Consider the following 22887-nt stretch of genomic DNA (forward strand, 5'->3'; position numbering starts at 1 on the left):
TTTCTGCATCAGTGTTGATATCAGAAACAAAAAAGACCAACAAGTTCACTCAAATCTTTAAGTTTACACACAATTTATTGTTGATTACATGTTTTTTTTTAAAGTTACCTACACATTTACATGTGGTTACCAGTTTTTAAATGATCCTCCAGTTACATGATTGATTCTTGCAAAAGTTAAAGTTAAAATAATCAGAATCCTAAATTGGTTCCTTTCATTATTCTGCTCTAGGAGCAAAAGCACATAATCAATGTCACATTTCATGCTTGCAGATGAATTAATTCCTCTTGTAGTGGAAAGCATTTACAGGACAATAAGTACATTTGTTGGTTAAGGTTAATTCACAGTTGATTGATTGGATATTAGATGTCTAAGGCCCAGGGTTTGAAGGATCCCGGCTCACTGGCTGGAACCTGTGAATGAAAACAGATAAAAGTTGTAATATCAAGATGAATCTTTCACTTTTCGGAGTCTAATTAACCGTTCTCAACTCGACCTTCTTAATAAACGGCGAGGCACAAGCCAGACAGGCCCTCTCTGGAGTCGCAGGCGTGTCCAGGAAAAATGGGCCGGACAGACCGGAGTCGGAGCGAGCCGCTGCCAACGCGTCTTTGATGGCGAAGAAGACGGAGCTGCCCAGGAAGAGGGTGGGTTCTCCGATTCCCTGTGGCGCCAGAAACAGCCATGAAAGGTCAAGTATAGGTCGAGAATCGCTTCAGCACTCGGTGCTGACCTTTGAGGAGTAGATGGCGTGGGGGTTGCAGGAGTCCGGCAGGAGGAAGACGTTGAACGTAAGAGGCACGTCGCACACCGCCGGGATCTTGTACTGGGAAGGACCTCGGGAGTACAGGATCCCAGTTGGGGAGTACTTCAGCTCCTCCAGAGTGTAGAGACCCAAACCCTGCATGAACGCTCCTTCAATCTGAGGAAGACGACAAACAAAGAGGTAAGGAAGTTTAAATATGTACGTTTTTGCTGTGAGGTCCTCTAACCGGGTCCTACCTGGCCGATGTCCACAGACGGGTTTATGCTTCTGCCGATGTCCATCACAATGTCCGTTCTCAGCGTCTGCAAGAAGCAGGAAGACACCGACGTTACTCCGTTTTCAACAAACCCGAGGGATGGTCCAACGGTTCAGACAACAGAGATCCAAACCCGGTAGTCTCCTGTGAGGCAGTCCAGCTCCACCTCAGAGCAGCACACCCCAAAGGTAAAGTAGGCGTACGGATGGCCCTCCATCTTTTCCCAGTCATAGTATTGGTCTTTCCCTCTGAGAAGGAACAGAGGAGAAAGTTCTCACCTTTGGTCAGGAAAGACCTGAAACAGTTTAGACGTACCTGAAGAACCCAGTGGCTGATAAACTGATCTTCTGCAGATGAGCCTCCTTGATCTGCCATCAGACAAACAACCATTTACAGACCCATTAAAACCAGCGGTGGGCATTGCTAACTAAAAAGCTAGTTCTGCTAAAACTAAAACACTAATTATAAATGCTAGCTCTGCTAGTGCTAAGTGTAAATATTAGTCTCAATTACAGGTATTAATTCTCCAAAAGCTAAAGCACTCATCATAAATATTAGTTTTATCGTTGTTGATTTCTCCTACTGCTTTAAGACTTCTTAACAACTTCAAACTTTAACGTTTTAGAAATTATCTGGAGAAAAATAACTCAGAGGAAGCTAACACTTTTGAAAGTTGTCAAAAGACCTAAAGCGCTAAGCTAAAAATTAGCTCCACTATTAGCAGATTCATGGAAATGTGCCACCCACTGATTAAAACCATTCAACTTCATGTTTCCAACACTTCATACCCAACTCTCCCATGATCCTTTAGGGTCCTTCAGCCTGATCGGCTCCAGTCTGCGGTACAGAATCTCACAGGCGTCCTGAAAACAGTAACAGCAGCAGAAATGAGCAAAGATGGTTCATATAGTCAACAAGGACAGCAGGAACCAGGCTCACCTTGACCGCCATGCCGTTGGCGTCGGTGCCGAAGGAAGCGGCGGAGGGACAGGTGTTTGGAACGGTGCCGGTGCTGGTTTCACTGAGGAAGATCTTTGACGTTGGGATGTGAAGCTCCCGACTTGCAACCTGACAGCATTGTTTTTTTCTTAGAAACATTTTTCCACTAAAAATAATAATCAGAAATGTCTTTAAATATATAAAAACCCAATTTGTCCTAAAAACCAGCCACATCCGGTTGAGTTCAGTACCTGCTGCATCTTGGTGTGGATCCCCTGACCCATCTCCGTCCCGCCATGAGTCACCAGAACAGAACCGTCTTTATAAATGTGGACCAGCGCGCCGGCCTGACAAACACACCAACAGAAACCCTGAAAATGTTCTGGTAGTTGACGTGGATCCAGAGGGAAGCGATGTGAACAGAACCTCACGGACCTGGTTTAAGAAGCTCTCTGCGAAGGCGATGCCGTACTTGATGGGAATGAGGGCGACGCCCCTCTTCCTCCAGCGGTTCTGCTGGTTGAACTGGTCGACGGCCTGGCGCCGGGCGCTGTAGTCGCTCTTCAGCTTGCAAAGCTCCCAGCAGCGATGCAGGTTCTCTGGGCTGAACTCGAACTTGTAGTGAGTGGCTGACGGGCCTTTGTACATGTTGACCTCTCTGACCTGCAGAGCAATTCACAATCAGACAAAGGAAAGTTCTTCTTGAAGACCATTTGAGCACCATGATGACCCCTGACCTGGTCTGCGGGGCGTCCCAGCGCCATGGCAACGTCATTGATCATGTTTTCCACCACCAGCAGGCCCTGCGGGACGCCAAACCCTCTGAACGCCGTGTTGGAGGGCAGATTGGTCCTGCAGGCGGCCGAGTGGCCTCTCATGTTGGGAATGTCGTAAACGTTGTCCAGATGAAGCAGAATCTTCTCAGAGATCTACAAGGCGGTCCAAATCAGAGATTCTGTTTTATGTTCTTGTAGGTCAGCAAATATTTTCTTGAAGAACATAAACTCATTGACCTACCAGCACAGATTCGTCCACAAAGCAGCCGCCGTTGGCGTAATAGTAGTAATCCACAGCCACGATCCTTCCATCGTTCATAAAACCCACCTGGAACAAGTTTCATAATAAACTCAGAATAAATTTAAATCTTTGGTAGTAAAAACCTGACAATTTTTACAATTTATACAAACTTGGACAAACAAAAAAAGACTGCAGTTCCCAGCTTTTTCACTTTCCCACTGCAATCCCTGTTCTGGCCAGTAGATGGCACTGAATGTTCCAGCTGCTCCTTTAAATTTGGGGGAATTTCTGGACAGAAATGGCAACTCATAACTCAGACCAACTACCATTTAAGTAATGCAGATCAGATGGCTTCAGACGAATATGTTGGAGACTTGTGTTGCATCTTTTGTCCTGGAATGTAAAGTCTCACAACAGGAAGTAACTAAATTAGTTTTTTGTGTTTCACCGTTGTTTACAGAACAGGATCCATCTTTTTTTCTAGTTAGTGGGTACTATGGCAAAATATTAATGGCTAATTCTTAACATGACTAACATTAATTCAAAATATGAAAAAATACATAAACAGCTATACCCAACTTAGCCAGTAGATGGCAATATGTGATCTATGGGGTTCCTTTAAACCTTCAGGAAAGTCCAACCAACTCTCATTTTTATAATGTGACTAGGCCTGTCACGATAGCAAATTTTGCTGAGCGATTAATTGTCTCAAAAAGTTATTGCGATAAACGATAATATTGTTTGAAGACCTTTTTACACTGATTTAATGGAAATGACCTAATAATGATGCGATTTCCTGCCAAAGATAGATACACTTTATTTTCAAAAGAATATTTAACACTGGAGCTGATAAACAAAATAAACAAAACAACCAAAAACAAAAATAAAATGGATTCTCAGTCTCCATTAACAATAAATGTACTTGAATAAAAACTAAACAACATAAAGCCAAAGTGGAAATAAATACTGCATTCAACCAGAAGAGTGCAGATTATGAAGTCTGTATATTATGTTGCCCTTCAGTAATAATTAGATTTAAATAGAGAAGATGGGCACATCGACTACCTGATGCAATAATTCACACTACATGATTTTTGCTCCTATTTTTCCCCTTACAACAATCTTAAAACATTGGTCTTTCTAAGATTGTGTGGTGTGTTACGGTAGATCATCGTTGCCGCTCCGATCCAAATCAGGGGTTTTTCCCCACTGGGATCTTAACGCAGCCTGTCGAATGTGACAGGCAGCCAATCAGAAAGCGCAGATTCTCCTCCGTGTTTTCTGAGGGGAAATTACGGAGGGAATCCCAAACAGCTGACACGGAGCAACCGACGCCCGACGTGGAAACAACTTAATGTTTATTCAAAGAATATAGAAATGACAAGAGGAGGAGTTGGAGCGAAATTGCTACCGCAGTTGATAAACCCGGTAACTTTTCAGCTGTTCTTCGGTAACGTGACGTAAGGACTGACACTAGCCACATGCATTGCAGGTAGATTGTAGTAAAGCATTGATTAATGTCTGGTTTTAAAATTAGTTCACTGAACTTGTAGCCATTATTTTGTGCCCATTGTTGGACACCACACGGCAGGAACGAACCCGATCGAACCGTTATACCTAGGATTTCTGTCGGCTAATGTTTGGTCTGTCAGGTTTTGAAAATGGGCCGACAATCGGCTGACAGCTCTAAGATCGTGTAGTGTGTGCTGGGCTTTACACTAAGGAAATGAGGAAGGGAGGGTCAGTGGAGAGCACCGGAGTTGAGCCTTTTTTCATTCAGTGTCATCAACAGAAAGAGAAAAAGGCCGGAAGAGACGATAAAACCGATAATTAAAATGAGGTCGATAGTTTTAATTTATCGTACGATTAATCGATTTATCGTTTATCGCGACAGGCCTAAATGTGACTATTTCACACACGAGATGCCTTGAGATAATTAGAGAAAATAAATACTTACCAAATAGTTGTACTTTTGTTGAGTGTTTTGTCTTAATTGTTATTTCCGGGAACAAGATATCAATAAAATGTATATAAACAAAACAGCTGGCTATTTTTATTTCCAAATTGCCATGTGGAAATAAAAAATGTGAAATAAAAAAAACAAAACCATGATCCCTGCTTCGACCACTAGATGGCAATAACTGATCCACACTGCTTCTTTAATCCTGTTGGGTTTTGTGGGCTGAAAATCCGACCAGGTTGTTTTTATCTCATGCAGTTTTAGTCTTACTTTGAGTTTTTTCTTACTTTGTATTTTCCCAGGACAGGATGGCGCCCCCCGGTGATCAGCATGTCCTCGCCTCTCTCCAGGACACAGCGAACAGCTCGGTTGGTTCTAGAAACAAACAAACAAACGTAAACATTGTGCTGAGGAATTTTCTGATTGTTAAATAATATGAATAATTTCTAACTTTATTTTCATGAGACTCACTTCCACGCAGCCACAGAAGTGATGGAGGCCAAGACGGAGGTCACAATCACCTTCCCTCCAAAAGCTCCGCCCAGGCGTTTCACATGACAGGTCACTCTGTTGGACTGAATGTCCAGCGTTTCTGCAACTGCTTCCTGAAACCACAAAACGATCTCTTCTAAGCTTTTGTTTCAGTTTTAGGAAAGCCTTTCATTCCTCCATTGTGTACCTGAATAAGCGTGGGCCACTGGGTGGAGATGTAGACCTTGAACTCCTTCTCCTCGCCGACGGGAACAACCAGCATGCTCTGAGGCTCCATGTAGAAATGCTCTTGGCCTCCCAGTCGAATCTGTCCTGAGAGAAAAACACAACAAAAGCAATTAGATAAGCTAAAACATGTTTACCGTTTACATCTGAAGATATTTACCTTCGTAAACTCGATCACACGTCTTAAAAGCTTCAGTCACGTCTCCTTTGGAAACCATTCGCCGCGGCTCGTAGTAAGAAGACTTCTCGATGGCGTCCTGAGAAAAACGAGCGGCGCTGTAATGAGCCACGAGTCAACAGGTCAAAGGAAGTTGAGGTTAAACACAGACTCACCTCTATGGTGAAAATGGGGTCCGGCAGGTCTTCGTAGGTGATCTTCACGGCGGCTGCTCCTCGCTTAGCGTGCGTCTTCGTATCGGCCAGAACAGCGCAGACTGTCTGACCCACGCAGAACACCTGAACACATCAGGAGGGACTCAGCATTTCACACTTGGTTTAAAAGTCCTTAAATTTATTACATGTTGGATATTTTGAGCTTGGAAAAAACAGAAAAGGAAAAAAAGAAAATTGTCGCCATTTCCTTTGTGACCACTAGAAGGCGATACTTATTACACACGACTCCTTTAATTTATGAGAAACTTTATAGACAAAAAGTCAAACCAATCATGTATGAGCCAAATGGAGAACCTACAAAGTTCATACTTTCCATAACTCAAATTTCCATACCAGGATGAATAAGTGGATGGATGGATTGTTGGATGAAGGATGGATGGATTGGTGGATGAAGGATGGATGGATTGTTGGATGAAGGATGGATGGATTGTTGGATGAAGGATGGATGGATTGGTGGATGTAACCCAGAGTTTCTCCTCACCTGGTTCTCCGCCAGCAGCTCCTGCTCGTAGCCAAACATGGGGCGGGCTTTCTTCCCCGGAACATCACTGGCTGTGATCACGTCAACAACTCCTGGAAGCTTCAGGGCTTCGCTCACGTCCAGCAAACTGCCGGACCAAAAACATCAACTTATCTAAAGAAGAACAGAAAAACTCCAACGAGCTGAAGGTTTCCTGGAGTCTCTCCTCACGTGATCTTAGCATGTGCTCGAGAGCTGGTGACCAGAACCATGACGAGCTCCCCGTCCGTCTTGGGAATGTCATCGCAGTACACCGCCTCGCCCGTGGCCTGGCTGATGGCGGAGCGGTGCATCATGGGACGCCCCACTGGGTCCTGACTGTCCTGGTCCTTCGGCACATGCTGAAGAAGAGGAGAAGCGTTATGAAGGTGGTGCCGGGTGTTTGTGGTGTGAATGACTGAGGGAAAAGTCCTGACCTGGAACTCCTGCAGACTGGGTTGGATTTCTTTCGGCAAAGGCTGCAGCTTTTCTGGAAGCTCGTCTTTGATCACATTCTGCCAAGAAATGAGGAAGTTAAAGCAACTGGATGCTGTCCTGGTATAAAAGCGTAAAGAGGAAATGTGTTTTACCGCTTCTTTGAGCTTCTGCAGAACCTCCAGGTTGAATTTAAAGAGGAGGCTGAGTGTCAACGACCGGCGAAACTCAACCTTCCCACCAGGAGCAGACGGAGGGAGATCCAGCTCCTCCAGGAGGGAATCGTACGCCTGATTCAGGGTCTTCTCATCCCATGGCCTGACGGAAAACCAAACAGGAAGGGATAAAACACAGATAGGGGTTTAAAACAACATGAGAGAACACAGTAATACCAACATCCGACCTGCCGGTGATGGCCTTGCAGGTCTTGGTGGCGTTAACGGTGGTTGGACCCATTCCTCCGAAGTACAGGCTGACTTCCCGAACCACTCTGGATCCCTCTGAGAAACGCACTCTCATTCCAGTCGTTACCGTGGCGAAGGAGACCTCCTTCCTCGGCGCCTGTCGGAGAGCTCGCACATACTCCCCCTGCAGGTCAGATAAAGGTATTACATTTATGATCACTGCATTTTATAGCCCACAGTGGACACATGACTCTTCATAGTTCAGTACTTGCAGATTTTTCTGAGGAATGTAGCTTCAAATTATTAATGTAAAAGCCTCACTGCAACAACAAAGTCCACACGGCAAGATATGCTAAAACCAAGTTATGCTAAAACCAAGATATGCTAAAACCAAGTTATGCTAAAACCAAGTTATGCTAAAACCAAGATATGCTAAAACCAAGATATGCTAAAACCAAGTTATGCTAAAACCAAGATATGCTAAAACCAAGTTATGCTAAAACCAAGATATGCTAAAACCAAGATATGCTAAAACCAAGATATGCTAAAACCAAGATATGCTAAAACCAAGTTATGCTAAAACCAAGATATGCTAAAACCAAGATATGCTAAAACCACGTTATGCTAAAACCAAGTTATGCTAAAAGCAAGATATGCTAAAACCAAGATATGCTAAAACCAAGATATGCTAAAACCAAGATATGCTAAAACCAAGTTATGCTAAAACCAAGTTATGCTAAAACAGAAGTTAAGCTCAACTTGCTAGCATTAACAACTGTTGTAGTAAAACGTTTTTCCAAAGGTGTGTCGTGGTTTTGCATGTTCTTGGCCCTTCTGAGCCACCATAATGCTTGGTGTTAAAACTATTAAAAAAGTCAGTTATTAGCGTTTGTAGCAGAGGTTTCAAGTATTAGCCGTTATTAGCTATTCACAAACAGCTGTAGTTCCTAATTTCCTGCTAACATGGAGACTTCGCTGCACTGTCTCTTTAAAATACAAAGAGTCATTTATAAGCCTGATTCATTCCTTGAATAAGATGATGTCATCAATTCAGAACCTATCAGAACTCAGGGCAGTGATTAGCTCAATGAAATGTCCAAATGCGATCGATTAAAGGAGAATTCTGCACCTTTCTTGTGAATGGAATAAAAACTGAAACGACAACGTCCTCCGGCTTCAGGATGGTTTTCCCGAATCCAACGAAGAAGTCCTGATTCAGCGGAACCTCTCGTCTTCCTCCTGAAAGATTCAACCAAAACAAGCTTAGAAAGGATCTTACTTCTTTGTCCAGTAGAAGTGATGGAAGTGGAGGAAGTTCACCAGTGGAGACGACTTTAACTTTGCAGTTCCCAGCAGCCAGAACAGGGTTCAGGTCTGAGTTGGGGTACGCGCTCACAATGTTTCCTCCGAGGGACTAAAAATGAAAATCAATTACCCAGAAACATTTATACACTAATTTAACAGCATTTCCAACATGGCTGATGGTTCTTTGTTACTTTTTGAGCAAAAGAACTGTAAGTTTTATCCTACTGGAATGAAGTTAAGCAAGAAAACCAACAAATAATGAATTGTCCCTACGGCCACATTGCGGATCTGCAGGCTGCCCAGGTTCCTCAGCTGCTGGATCAGAGCTCTGAACAGCTCCGTCTTCTCCTCTGGGAGCTGAGGAACCATTTTCTCCAGCAGAGACTGGAGCTCAGACAGACTGGAGCCGGCGCCGACCCAAACACCTGCAGCAAACACGCAAAGACGAATTCAAAGACAAAATAGTTCATTTCAAGCCCTTATTAACTGAAGTTTTGATGCTTATGGATCCCAGAGAATGAAAACTCAAACTTCAGTGTCTCAGAAAATCTGAATTTTGTGAAAACTTAAATACATAGAAAGGTGAGTGGAAGGAAAAAGTGTAGTAGAATAGATTCTGTGAATTAGTGGGATCTTCATAAGCAATGATAAAGATGAGATGAAGGCAGGTTTTAAAACAAACTGGACTTCCTGAACCTCAACAGAACTACAGGCTGATCTCCTCCATGCTACGCCGCACTGATGCAGTAATTCATGCAGACCAATGTTTGAGTGCATAGAAATATGAAAATTCTGTTTAAAATATTATTTTTTATTGATCTAATGTAATATTCTGAGACTAATTTTTAGATTTTTCATTCTCCTTAAGCCATAAAGACTTAGAATATTACACCCTATGATTAAACAACACATTAATTTAATTTTTAAATATTGAACTTTCTCAGAATATTCTCACAGTTTGAGCTGCTCTGGTTTGGCTCAGTGTGGCTTCCAAAAATTCACCAGAACGTATTAAAAACTGGTACATTTTATATCTAACCATTAATAAAATACGGTTTTTAAATTTTACAGCTGCAAAACAATGAAATAAGTCTGCAGAAAGAAGTGAAGAAGAACCCACCGTCTGCCGCCTCTGAGACTTCGAACAGCTCTTTGACTCTGATGGGAGAGATGATCAGTGGATGCAGGACGCCTTTGAATTTTATATCTGGACCTGCAATCAAAAGAAAAGGAACCACCATGTTCAGTCTCAAAGCTGGTTCATTCCTACCATCACAAACATAAACTCTCTACTAGGACTTTAACTGGAGTTGTTGCAAAAACAACAAAAACAGGATGAATATTTTAAAAATTAGCATCTTAAAATTCCAGGTTTGATTTGTATTCAGCTGTTTTTGTGACAGTTTAAACATCTGAGTGCAAAACATTCACATACTTTGTTTTCTTTATCCGCTTTTCTTCACAAAAATCAGGAAAAACAAGGATCTAGAGGCCAAAGAGCCATTTTGGATATTTTTTAGATCTTTTCAGCAACTCAAAAAACAGAATTTCTGATAAGTGGAGCAAACACTTAGGTTTTGTTTATAAATCAATGCAGAAAACTTTATTTAATCAGATTTTTGTCTGTCAGATAACAAAATAAGACATGAAGAACTCAAATCTGGAAACTCAAATCAGTTTTCCATAATTATCCAGATTTGGAAAATAATCAAATCAAACTCAGCACTTCCCCAGACTGCACTGGAACCCTAACATGCCAAATGTTACGCATGGTGGTGGGCGTGTGATGCTGTGGGCTCTGGGAAGATTGTCAGGGTTCGTAATATCATGAAGAAACAAGCCTGTTGGCCTCTGGGAGCGATTAGAGAAGACTCATAACTGTGGATGGTTGGTATTGGATTGGTGACCCGTGCGGACCTATGTTGGTGTTGCCCAGGACCAGTGGAGCCTTTGGGTTCTTTGCCCTGAGCTGGACCAGCTCCTCCAGGGAGGTGGGGGTCACCCAGGTCATCCTCTCCCCATGAAAGGTCAATGTTTGGGGGTTCGCCGCCTCAGCCATCAACTGTGGATCATCACACAAAGAGATTAATGCGTATTTCCACAAAAAGGGCAGTGAGCTGCAGATTGATGACCTACAATCAGTTCTGGAGGAAAGATCAGCTCCTGGGTCGGGTCCAGGGGAAGGAACTTCTCTTGGTCAAATAGTTGTGGCTTTTCCTAAATAGTGGGGAGTAAAAAGTGGATTTTTAAAGACTAGTTGATGAAACAAGACGAGGTAATTGGAGTAAAAGTGGAGAAAGAGATAAAACTTGTTGGAACAGAGGTACAATGCTGGAAAAAAGGACAAGAAAAGACTGTAAGACGAGCTCACATGCTCTGATTCATTGGTATTTCCTTCTCCATTCAGGCAGCAGTTAGCTCCTCCATTGGCTTGGCAGCAGTTCCCTTCCTGCTGGCACAGATTAGACTGGTACTGTTTATGATTGACCATCACGTGAAACACGAAGCAGAGACGGTAAAAGTTAATCATTCCTGAATGATGAAACTCGAACCTGGCAGAAAGTCCTGCAGCCGTCCACAATGGGTCGATATCCAGTACAGCGACACAGATTTCCTGAAAATCACCAAAAACCACAATCTCAGGAGTGACAATAATTTACTCTGGGCCAGTAAGTGAGTACTTAAAGTTTAATAAAGCAAACGAACCACCCAGAGCCTGCGTGATGTCGTCCATGGTTGGCTTTGGCTTGTTCCTCAGCAAGGCGTACATGGACATCACCATCCCCGGAGTGCAGAATCCACACTGGGAGCCATGAGCCTTCGCTATTCGCTCCTGAAGGAACAACAAAAACTTGTTCCATAACTTGGTATAACTTCCAGAATCATTGTCTTATAATCTCTGGTACTATTGGCCGCCAGATCTCAGTACCCCAGGCTCCTGGATCACCCAGTACTTTAGACCGGCTAGACTCCAGAAATACTTTTACAACTGGATGTACTGGTACCCTACAATGCCTGAACCTTTCATTTAACTGACTGTCTAATCTTATTGGACCCAACTATAGTTTCTGAATGCCCAGGATGTCCAACTACAATAAATCAGACAACTCAGCACCTCCTCAGTCCTTTACCCTCCCTTGGTATTCCAGTCTGGAAAGCCTGAATCCCCAGTACTTCTTACTGGAAGGTGCTGTTCAGAGGAAGCTGCTGAATCTCTAGTATTCCCAAATCTCTCGAAAGTCTACATTGTCCAAACCCTGGTGATTCCTACTGCTGGATCCCTTTGTACTCTGAGCGACCCAAAACTCTATTCACTTCTCACTGATGGATCTCGTGTTGGTCTGCAGACTGCCCAAAGCCTCAGTACTCCCAACTGTTGGATCTTTGGGAGTAAATACTTCTTGAACTATTGCCACTCCTGACTGCAAGACCTCCTGGCATTATGGCGTCTCAACAAACCCTTGGTTCTTCTGATGGCTAAATATCTCAGTAACCTTTAGCTTCGCATGTATTTTGTGTTTCAAAAGAAGTAAAGACAGGAATTTTAATTTAAATAGCAACAAACAGCTACTGTTTAAAGAGACAGAGCAGATGTTTTTGCACAGTCATCCAGTTTTACACCATCAAGCCATTTTCCATAAAGTAGCTGTGGGACAAAGGTTCAGGTATGGGGCAATAGGACAGAGGTAAGTTTTAATTCCATTACTTTTAGTAACCACCAGCCAGTGTGATGCTTTTCTGTGCTGTAATTTCACTCCTAAATCCTAAAATGTGCAATATTTTCCTTGAAGTCTTTATGTATTTAGCCTGTTGTGCATCTCTTCTTGAATTATCTCCATGATGATTGAATTAAATTTGTCTTTAGAACACAATTAAAAACCTACATTAAGAAAACAACGTGCAGAAAACAAAGATGCAAGTTTTTGGTGCTGAAGTTTAGCAAAATCTGACATAAACTTGAAAATACTTCAGATATTTTATTCAGAACAGCCACATAAAATCAGGACTGACCTGCACAGGGTGGATCCTGGTCTTGGAGCTGCCGATACCCTCCACTGTGGTGACGGCGGCTCCATACAGCTGGCAGACCGGCAGCAGGCAGGCATTGGCTGAGTAATGGCTGATTGTACAGTGAAGGGAAACTGCTGCTGTTTTACTGGAAGCACTGGAAAACTTATGACTTTATTAAAAGACGGACAGACAGAATCTGAAGTGCGACCTTCTCCAGATCTGCCTTGTGCAGATTTGTTTTTATTTCTGTGAATTAGATGAATATGCAAACAGAGGGATCCTTTAAATGTCTTTAAAGTCTAAATAATAGGGAATAAAATGTCGTTTCTGAAAATATATTTGTTCTGTAATAAAATAAGGAGGTTCAGCAGCAGAAGTGTTGGCTTCTTATTCTCTGCCTGGAAATTTCTTGTCTGCTGTGTTTCATGACACTTTGTTTAATATCATTAAAATTTCCCCTTGTTCCCAACAACAGTAATCAAATTTAAACCTTATAAACCATAACAGCGCTAAATTTGAATTTAGAGAATCAGCAGAGCTCATGCCAAAAATGGGCGGAGTCTAATCAGACCACAGCAGCCAGCCAATCAGTGAGGTTCTCTTCTTTATATCCAACAATTCAGATATCTGCCATTATCTAAAGATAAAATAAAATGATCTGCCATTATAAAAAGATGATTTAGCTATCAGGTTTTTTCCATAATCAGTTCAAACAATTTCTGAGGTGTCAAAAAATGATTTCAAGGAAACTAAAACTATTATTTTTGTAGAAAAGTCGTACATATTAAAACTAGCATATTTTTTATAAATTTGTAGAAATGTAAACTAAAAGACTAATTACACATTACCTTAAATTATATTCTTAAAAAGTATGAAGTTCAATGCATTGCTAACTATCTGAATTGAACATTTAAAATAAAGTTTTAAATTATTTTAGTTTCTGTCAGACATCAATCTCTTTACTAAACAATAACTTTGCTATTATTTTGCAGCAAGTAAGGTTGTTAGCTTAGCATCTTCACAGTCCAGAAGCAACCAGAGAATCGTTTAAGAACTTATTATTCATTAGCTTTAGCATACGCTAGGCTAAAAGGTGTAGCTTTTGATCACTATTACATATTTTCACAGTAAAATTATTATTCTGAAACTGGTTTTCTATGATATTAAGATTAGTTTGATGATTTGAAACATTTAGCAGAACCTAAAAAGAAGATCTTTAGTTCTAATACCACAGAAGAAGAACCAGGAGGACAAAGGATACAGGATGGTCTTGGTAGTGGGTTGGTAGCGTGACACCATCACAGTACAAGCCCCGCATCCTCCGCCGCCGCAGCCAGACTTAGTTCCAGTTAACCTCACTGAGACAAGAGTCAAGAACAAAACAAACCTCCATTCATAAAACAAAACTGTAACAGGAAGGTGAAGATGATCTGAAGGATACGCTTCTCCCTGAGGAAGGGCAGCAGCATCGTCTCAGGATCCACATGGTTCTCAGTCACCTGTTAAATCAGAGAATCTAGTTTATTTATTCAGGTTCTGCAAACCAGAGAAACCCACAGCCTCCAAAACCTTCTGCTGCTAAACGACCTGCTGTTAAAAATGGATGCAGAAAAGGCATCAATTCCAAGATGTTCCAAAGTTTTTACTAATTATTTCTACAGTTTGCACAATAAATAAACATCACGCAGTTTTACACCATTAAAAACTACAATTTTCAAGAAAACAAACATTATGTAACTGTGTATTAGCACCGATAATGTCTAAAATCTTTTTTCCTACTTCTGCAACAGTTTGATGTGGTTCTGATTAATAGAAATAAAAAGTTACCATTATATTTACTCCTTTACGTTGTTTAACCCTAATAACGTATTAACTTCAAATCAAAAGAGCGTTTATTTGATGAACCGAGTGACGTCAATCCGTCCCAGAATCTGAGCCGTGACTAATGTGAGCAGAACACCTGAACTTCCCTTCTTTAAATCTGACCGAAATTTGCAGTTTTATATAAATATATTCTTATATAAACACACTTTATTGCTCAGATCGATGCTGCCTTCTGCTCTAACCCAAACGCAACATGTTTTCTTGGTTATAAAAAGTAAACGACAGTCAGAAAGTGAGGAAACCGAGATGAAAACAGTCTAAAATGTCTGCAGGTTGAGACAAAAACGGCATAATTCATGTGAAAAAGGACAAGTTTACCTTTTTCCCATTGATAAACACGCACAGAGCGTCTCCTACTTGTTGTGCAGACATCCTGCAACTGTATGCACAGTTGTTGCACAAGTGCAACTTTAACCCTGCGGCACTTCCGGTGGTGCACCTTTCAGAATAAGAGTCTCAGGTCAAAGAAAAATATTTCCCCCAGATTTTTATGTTTTTTATTCTATCCAGAATTTCTGGAGATGGTTTTGAATTATTGTTACTTGTTGACTCCTGAGGTTCGGTCCAGTTTATGGTTCGGAAATATTTAAGATGATGTTTTATTTATTTATTTTTTTTTTATCAAACTGATACTTTATAACACATTTAAATTACAAAATGAACTGAAAATCAGTGAGAATCGGATTTTTGTCTGTGTTTGATGAACTGTGAGAACAATTTCTCACAGTAATATTTAATTTCCAAACCATTTAACTTGTTTTTCTATCAAATTCACAATAAAGGAGTATTTTATTTTCATAGCTCACTTCCTGTCCCACTCTGCTGCTTAACTCTAATTTTATCAAAGTTAATGTGACGCATTTTGTGGGAGTAGAAGCTCCCACCTAAAACCCTGCAACCGAATCAAACATGACCTACTTTAGCAATAAAAACACTTCAGTTTATTACATACATTAAACATAAACATCTTGAAGTTTTTCCTGTTAAAAGTTCACAGAACTGCAGCGGGAAGCCATAATTAAAGTCACATTTCACATGTTTTGTAGTAAATCAGGTTAAACTGCAGTCAGCAGATCAGAAATCAACCAATAGGAGCTCAGAGTTACTAAAATAGTTCATAAACATTGTTTCTTTATATCTGCTGTAAAGTGATCCGTAATCATTAACACTGCTGCTTTGTTTCAGAGTTAATTATTCACAGTTTAGTTTATTCGCGTCTTTATCTCAGATAAAGAAGAGAGATTCATTTGAGAGCAATAAATGAGGATTATTAGATCCTATTTATTGGCGGTAATCTTTTCATATTAATCTTTATCTGCTTTAATTGTGAAGTAGCTGCGTCAGCAAGATGGACGGGACAGATGTGGAGAAAAATACATCTGAATAACGAACACAAGAGGGCGCTAAAGGGAAAGCTGACAAAGAAGTATACTGAAGAAATGCTCCGTTTTAAACCTACAAAACAAACATTCGCATTTTAATTCCTTAGAGTCTCATTAATACAGGAATGTTACATAAAACCTTATATTTATATTTGAGGAGATTTGTTGAAAAATACAAACTAACAGATGTTAGAGGAAACAAGGGAGAAAATCAACAGCAACAGGTAACTAAAAGTAAAAGTAAATAATTTAAGTAAAATTTACAAACAGCCCCCATAATCAAATTATTAATTATGGGGGCTGTTTGTAAAGTTACACAGTTTAAAATTAAAAACTTTTTTTTGCTATTTAGCAAGTCAAAAAAAGAAAAAAGGGGGTACATCTTTCAATGTCGTATTTTAACCGTTATTATCTATTTATTAATAAATGTTACAGCTCTGAGCTAAATATTTAGCTCGTAAATAATAGAGCTAGTCTAACATGATGCAGTTCAGTCAGAGTCCAGTAGAGGGAGCTGGTCCAACATGATGCAGTTCAGTCAGAGTCCAGTAGAGGGAGCTGGTCTAACATGATGCAGTTCAGTCAGAGTCCAGCAGAGGGAGCTGGTCCAACATGATGCAGTTCAGTCAGAGTCCAGTAGAGGGAGCTGGTCTAACATGATGCAGTTCAGTCAGAGTCCAGTAGAGGGAGCTGGTCCAACATGATGCAGTTCAGTCAGAGTCCAGTAGAGGGAGCTGGTCTAACATGATGCAGTTCAGTCAGAGTCCAGCAGAGGGAGCTGGTCTAACATGATGCAGTTCAGTCAGAGTCCAGCAGAGGGAGCTGGTCTAACATGATGCAGTTCAGTCAGAGTCCAGCAGGGAAAGTGCAGACTGGCTCCCCCTGCTGGACTCTGATTTGCCAACAGTCGGTTTCCTTTGAAAAGCGACATAAAGTGAGGAGGGTCTTCCATAGATAACCCTCACCATGTCACAATAAGCAATAAATCAGTGAACAAATAAATTGCATGAAAATTAAAACGAGCACAATAATTTCCATTTGGACAACAATCATCAGAGATTTGAATATTGGTGAAAACTTCCTGCCACTTTAGTGTGTTTTCTCTGTCTAAGCTGAATCACTATTATTTTTATTTTTAAATATAATTTTGGCTACAGAGACTTTCTAATCCATTTTAATTATTGGAGTTTTGTTTGTTGGTTTTTATATTTTGGATAATTTAAATCAAAGCTTTTTTTATCGTTGAAAACAGTAACAAATAATATTATCACTTATCGCAATATTTTCTGGGACAATTTATCATAAAGAATAATTTGCAATCATGATGATGTCACCATACCACAGAATAAGTTGAGCTAGCTGCCTCCCATCATCTGCTGAAAAAGCCGCCCTTCCCCCTCGTCTTTTGCTCCGTAATTCATCTTGTCCTCCAGGGAGTGCGGGTTTCATTCCAGTTCCTTCTGGAAGCAGCGTGACGCCATAACCCACAGCAGAGGCGTCCATATTGGATAGCAGCACCAACTCTCAGCCACATGATGCATCAGCTAACAACATAAACACAGCTTACATGTTCCAAGTGAGGAAGCTACCACTTTTTTCTGTCATTTCAAGAGTCAGACTGAATGAACCGAAGGGAAAACATTTAAATATGATGTATTTTAATACGACACAGACAGCCAGGAGCTCTGGAAAGTCATTTTCCTGCAGCCTGATGTAGTAAAATTGATTTAAAAAGCTTTTTGCCGGAGGATCTTTCTGCTCCAGAACATCACAGAGAAACAGGCTTTTGTTTCTGAGCCCATTTATTTATTATTTACAGTCCAGTTCTCATGAACAGCCAAAGGATTTGAGCAGTTTGGATGTAAAAGTTTTATTTATTTTTTAAAACTCTGTTCTGCCTGAAATAATGTTTGTTTCATTATTATTTCTCTTGATCCAGCAGTAACAAACATATAAACAAACATTTATTTCATGTTTTCTAAACCCTGGAGGTCTCGACAGATTAACGACAATTTCCAACAAGTTTGGAGCTTTTCTGTCTCCCAGTATCCTCCCAGTAAACGGGTCTCGCCCAGTGGATTGCAGAGGCGTGTAATTAAACATGCTAATGACACGCTCCAGCTAGCAGAAGTTACAGCCGTCTGACGCCACGTGTGTTTCTCACTTTATGACTTTTCTTCTTCTGTTGTGGAAAAAATAATAATTTTTAATCAACTTTCAGCTGCAGTTTCACAATCCAGCAGATTTTCTGACATGAAACAACCTGAAGCCTGTTTTACTCTCAAAAAAGGTAAAATTCTTTGTAATCAACTGTTAAAATATTCGTTAGATCCACTCCAGAGAAAATGATGAAACTCTGAAGATGTAGAAATAAAGTTAAAATATTTTAAAAAGCGACAAATCAAAGTAGAAAAGCTGTGAAAATTAAAAAAAGGTAAAAATAAATAGAAATAAAGAAATCGTCTGGAAAGAAACTTCTGTATTATTATAACACTAATTACATCTCAACACAATATGTAAGTGAAATTATTTAGAAATTATATATACTATGAATATAAGTAACAAAACAATCAGAATAAAGAAAATATGAGTAATCTAAATGAAGAAAAAATAAATTAAAAAATGTTTTAAAAATTGAACTGAACTAATAAAAAAATACCAAACAAATACAGTAAGATAAAATAATGAACATATGATTAAAATCTAGAAAATCTAACTAAAATGAAAATAAATAAGAAATAAAGCTGCAACATAAAGCAGCCAGAGCTTCACTGGAATGTCTTAGAATGGCCTAGTCAAAGTCCAGGCCAAACCTTGGTGAATTACTTTGTTTTTCTTGTAATCTAATCCTGAAAGTCATGTATTCTTTTAACTCCACAGCAGAAATTCGCTCTAGTTGGTGTCGTAACGTGGAAACTGAACCGACCAGAAAACCCCTGAGGTCCAGTCAAAGCCCGCCAACGCCGGCTGACGCAAACCGCCTCATTTCAGGACAACATTGTCAGATGAGTAACTGTAGCCTGTAAACAACATGTCTCTGCTCTGCGGTCAGAAACACGACCAGAGTAATTACACCTCTGGAGACAGGAAGGTAAATCTGCACCAACAAAACATCAACTTCTGTTTGCTCAACATGACGACCTAAAATAAAACTGGAAACATTTTCAATCAACCCATTTAATTATTATACTCTAAAAAACCATCGAGATTTTACAGACGACAAACACGAGCTCATTTATAAAGATTTTAATCCCAAAAATACTTTCTTACATTTACAACACATTGTTTGGTCTCGCTGTAGTTTGGCTTCAACACACAGATACAGATAAATATTGTCTGGAATCAGAGCAGCTGCCATGCAGGAGCAACCAGGAGCAACCAGGAGCAACCAGGAGCAACCAGGAGCAACCAGGAGCACTGACCGCTGGGGGCTACACATATTCACCAGCTGGACCAACATGCTGTTAGTTCGGTTCAGATGTGAAGCTTTGACACAATTCAGGATGTGAATCAAACGTCCAGTCTGTTTGAACGACAGGAAGTGATGTAGTTCAGACGTCCAGTCCGTTTGAACGACATCACTTCCTGTCGTTCCGACGTCCAGTCCGTTTGAACGACAGGAAGTGATGTCGTTCAGACGTCCAGTCCATCTGAACGACATCACTTCCTGTCGTTCAGATGTCCAGTCCGTTTGAACGACAGGAAGTGATGTCGTTCAGACGTCCAGTCCATCTGAACGACATCACTTCCTGTCGTTCCGACGTCCAGTCCGTTTGAACGACAGGAAGTGATGTCGTTCAGACGTCCAGTCCATCTGAACGACATCACTTCCTGTCGTTCAGATGTCCAGTCCGTTTGAACGACAGGAAGTGATGTCGGTCCGACGTCCAGTCCGTTTGAACGACAGGAAGTGATGTCGTTCAGACGTCCAGTCCATCTGAACGACATCACTTCCTGTCGTTCAGACGTCCAGTCCGTTTGCTCTGCAATCCTGAAGCTTTTAAAACGAAGCAGCTTCAGGTTCAGCCTGCAGGTTTTGCATAACTACAAGTTTATGTAAGGAAGACTTTGTGTCCTGATGTCTGCATTAAATCAGCAACAAGTCAAAAACATTTGGTTACAATAAATGATAAAATATTCTAAAATAATAATTCCTAAGGATTTGGTGTGATTTAACTAGCAGGAATTATTAGAGATGGAACTTTTAATAAATGGATTTATGGAAACAATTTCAGCAAACTGTCAAAACCAACAAAGGTTTTAGTGATTTTAGACTTTATCCAGTTATGACTGATGAATGCTTAGTGCTAATTATTCTGTTAAACATCCAGTTTGTCTGAATCTTCACCGTTTTGAACACAAACAAAATGTTTAAAGAAAATGACACGAGAGGAAGATTAAAGGATCCAAACCGTGGATCTGAGTCCGTCTTCTTCTCAAAACGTTAAATTTATCCATAAATCAGATTTTATGATGAATGTTTTAGAGCAAGATGTCTCCACTGTGGATAAAGAAAAACGTTGGAGGAGATTGAGAAAACTCACATTTCTGAGCTCTAAAGGTCAAAACATTTGTGAGAAAAAACCTCAGAAATCTGGAACTTAATCTAAAAAATATTCTAGAAAAAACAAGAACATTTCTAAATGTGAAAAATCAAAAAATCGGTTAGAAAAGAAAACTCAGAAATGGAGATTAATCCAAAAATCTCCATTTCAGGATTTTTATGGAGAATTCATGAAACTAATCTCAGAATTTCTATTTTTTTCTAGCAATTGTTTTACTTTTTTAACTCTGAATTTTAAAGGTTTTTCAGTAAAATTCCTGAAATTAATCTAAAAATGTCAGATTTCTTGTCTTGCAAGTTTTAGACTTTAGTAGCTCAGAATTTTCCACGGATCTGTTTCCGTCTTCAGTGGCTCTGATCCTCCATTCTGATGGAGGGAATCAAATGTTTTTCCTTTCATATAAACTTTACTTCTTCTTCCTCTGCTTCAGAGTCTTCCTCCTCTTCACTATCATCTCATACAGCTTGTCCATGCCCTCGTCCAGCCCCTCTCCGATGATGGCGCAGGCCGGCTGGACGTGGTACGGCGTGGACGGGCTCAGCTCGGACAGGGCCAGCTGCCTCTCGATGTCCCCCACGTCCAGGGCCCGCGGCAGGTCCTGCTTGTTGGCGATGACCAGCAGCGGGGTCCCCTGGTTCTCCTGGAAGCGGGTGATCCGGTGCAGCTCGGCGCGGGCCTCCTCCAGCCGCTCCGCGTCCACGGAGTCCACCACGTACACGATGCCGTCCGTGCAGCGGCTGTAGGGCTTCCACAGGGGCCGCAGCTTCTCCTGGCCCCCGACGTCCCAGAAGTGGCAGCTGATGCCCCGGGAGGCGCCCGGGCCGCCCAGCCGGATCCGCTCCGTGTTGAAGCCGATGGTGGGAACCGTGTTGACGAACTCGTTGAATTTGAGCCGGTAGAGGACGGTGGTCTTCCCGGCAGAGTCCAGACCCAGCATGACGATGTGCAGCGACTGGAAGGCTGCCAGACTGGACAAACTGGTCCCCATCTTACAGACTGGGATGGGGGGCAACGCGTGGAGAGGCGGAGGTGGAGGGCGCAGCCCCGGGTTGCAGCCAGAGCAGCCGCAGCATCCCTGGAGCCGCTCCAACCAGCGCACTCACTGCGCACTCACTGCGCGCAGCGCCGCTCCAAATGCGCAAAGTGTCCGATCATCACCATGCCGCCGCTTCTCCCTGCTCACCTTCATGCGTGGGAACATAAACACACCCCGCTGATGCTGCGTGGATCCGCCTCTAAACCGCGTCAGAAAACGTCACGTCATGTTGCATCCGGTGGGAGTTTCAAAATAAAAGCATTTCCTAAAGATTGGGTCATAACTTAAAAGCTTGCGTCAGTGTTTCCTCTGTAAAACATCGCCTCCTGGTGTCCAATACTAGCAATTACAAGTGCATTGCATAAACAACTATAAGTTTAAATGTTACCCCGAAATAAAAGATTTTTATTTCTAAGCAGTTTGTGTAATTGGGGCCTGCCATGCAAAGCAATGGCAGGAACCTATTACTATTGTCGGAGAGAAGCGTCTCTTTATTATTATTATTATTGGGGCCTGCCATGCAAAGCAATGGCAGGAACCTATTGCTATTCTCCCAAGAAAGGTTTCTTTATTATTTCTTTATTATTATTATTATTATTATTATTTATTTTTCATCCGTAACCGTTAATGCGGCTCATACCGCATGGTGCACACCTACAAATGAGGTATCAAAATGTGCAGAAAATTCACGCCATTGTTGCTATTACTTCTGGTGGGATTTGGGCTTAACGTGGCGACATAATTCGCAAAAAACTACGAAAAAAACCCCATTATAAGTCAATGGGAAAAATCCTAGAAATACCCTATTTTTGAGGATTTGCTGTGTCGTCACAAATTCACCTAGAAATGCCATTCAAATTTCATTTTGTAGATACGTCTGTGATCTCTTCGAAAGTGAAGACGGCTCGTCGATACCAGTTACGGTTTGTCCACAATTTGCCTCTAAGCGACCCAAAGTTTCTCATTTTTCCTCAAATTAGAGTGAGAGCAGACATCTGTTCAGATCTGGGCACAACATTTCTTTCTCTCATCGCTGTAAATGCTCTGAGTGAGGTACAGATATGAATCTCGGGACTATCGCAGAAGACCCATAGGCCTCTCATACGCTCCAAACGCTTTTCGAATATGTATTACGGTTCCCGAACAGGAAGGATTTGTTTCCAATGCTGTTTTTCAGTAAAACGTGTTTGCTCAAACACACATTTGTGTGTTTCAGAGCTCACAGCTCACACCTGCTGAGACCATTATTTACCATAGCAACGGAACTCAAGAGGCTATTGGCTGGTGGTTAGGACTACAAATACGCATCACTGTAGTT

General features: G+C 41.3%; 2 protein-coding genes across 4 annotated transcripts; both read right to left on the bottom strand.

The window, feature by feature from the left end:
- Positions 1–56: 56 nt before the first annotated feature.
- On the bottom strand, positions 57–15007 carry aox6 (aldehyde oxidase 6). Of its 3 annotated transcripts, XM_028010043.1 has the most exons (35): positions 14905–15007; positions 14144–14201; positions 13964–14060; positions 12703–12811; positions 11398–11524; positions 11244–11305; positions 11063–11140; positions 10828–10908; positions 10609–10753; positions 9812–9904; positions 8965–9116; positions 8707–8800; positions 8516–8625; positions 7386–7570; positions 7138–7300; positions 6985–7062; positions 6740–6909; positions 6530–6656; positions 5989–6111; positions 5816–5912; positions 5618–5742; positions 5410–5543; positions 5226–5313; positions 2979–3065; positions 2699–2890; positions 2397–2624; positions 2213–2308; positions 1962–2090; positions 1811–1885; positions 1338–1390; positions 1156–1270; positions 1003–1068; positions 734–922; positions 497–664; positions 57–413 (listed from the first exon to the last, which is right to left on the bottom strand). In XM_028010043.1, the coding sequence occupies exons 1-35, from the start codon at positions 14956–14958 to the stop codon at positions 363–365; spliced, it is 3999 nt and encodes a 1332-aa protein (XP_027865844.1). In that variant the 5' UTR covers positions 14959–15007; the 3' UTR covers positions 57–362. The 3 variants fall into 3 exon arrangements, 2 of the variants coding, with proteins under 2 accessions (XP_027865844.1, XP_027865843.1); XM_028010042.1 differs by having other exon boundaries at positions 6985–7300; XR_003594533.1 differs by lacking the exons at positions 57–413; positions 497–664; positions 734–922; ... (1 more) ...; positions 1156–1270; positions 1338–1390 and having other exon boundaries at positions 1805–1885; positions 1962–2127; positions 14905–14958.
- Positions 15008–19199: 4192 nt separating this feature from the next.
- On the bottom strand, positions 19200–21947 carry LOC114141223 (ADP-ribosylation factor-like protein 4C). Its single transcript, XM_028011708.1, has one exon. The coding sequence runs from the start codon at positions 21519–21521 to the stop codon at positions 20940–20942; it is 582 nt and encodes a 193-aa protein (XP_027867509.1). The 5' UTR covers positions 21522–21947; the 3' UTR covers positions 19200–20939.
- Between the last annotated feature and the right edge of the window lie 940 nt (positions 21948–22887).

This window comes from Xiphophorus couchianus, chromosome 24 (genome assembly GCF_001444195.1).
Source record: "Xiphophorus couchianus chromosome 24, X_couchianus-1.0, whole genome shotgun sequence".
Classification (NCBI taxonomy): domain Eukaryota; kingdom Metazoa; phylum Chordata; class Actinopteri; order Cyprinodontiformes; family Poeciliidae; genus Xiphophorus; species Xiphophorus couchianus.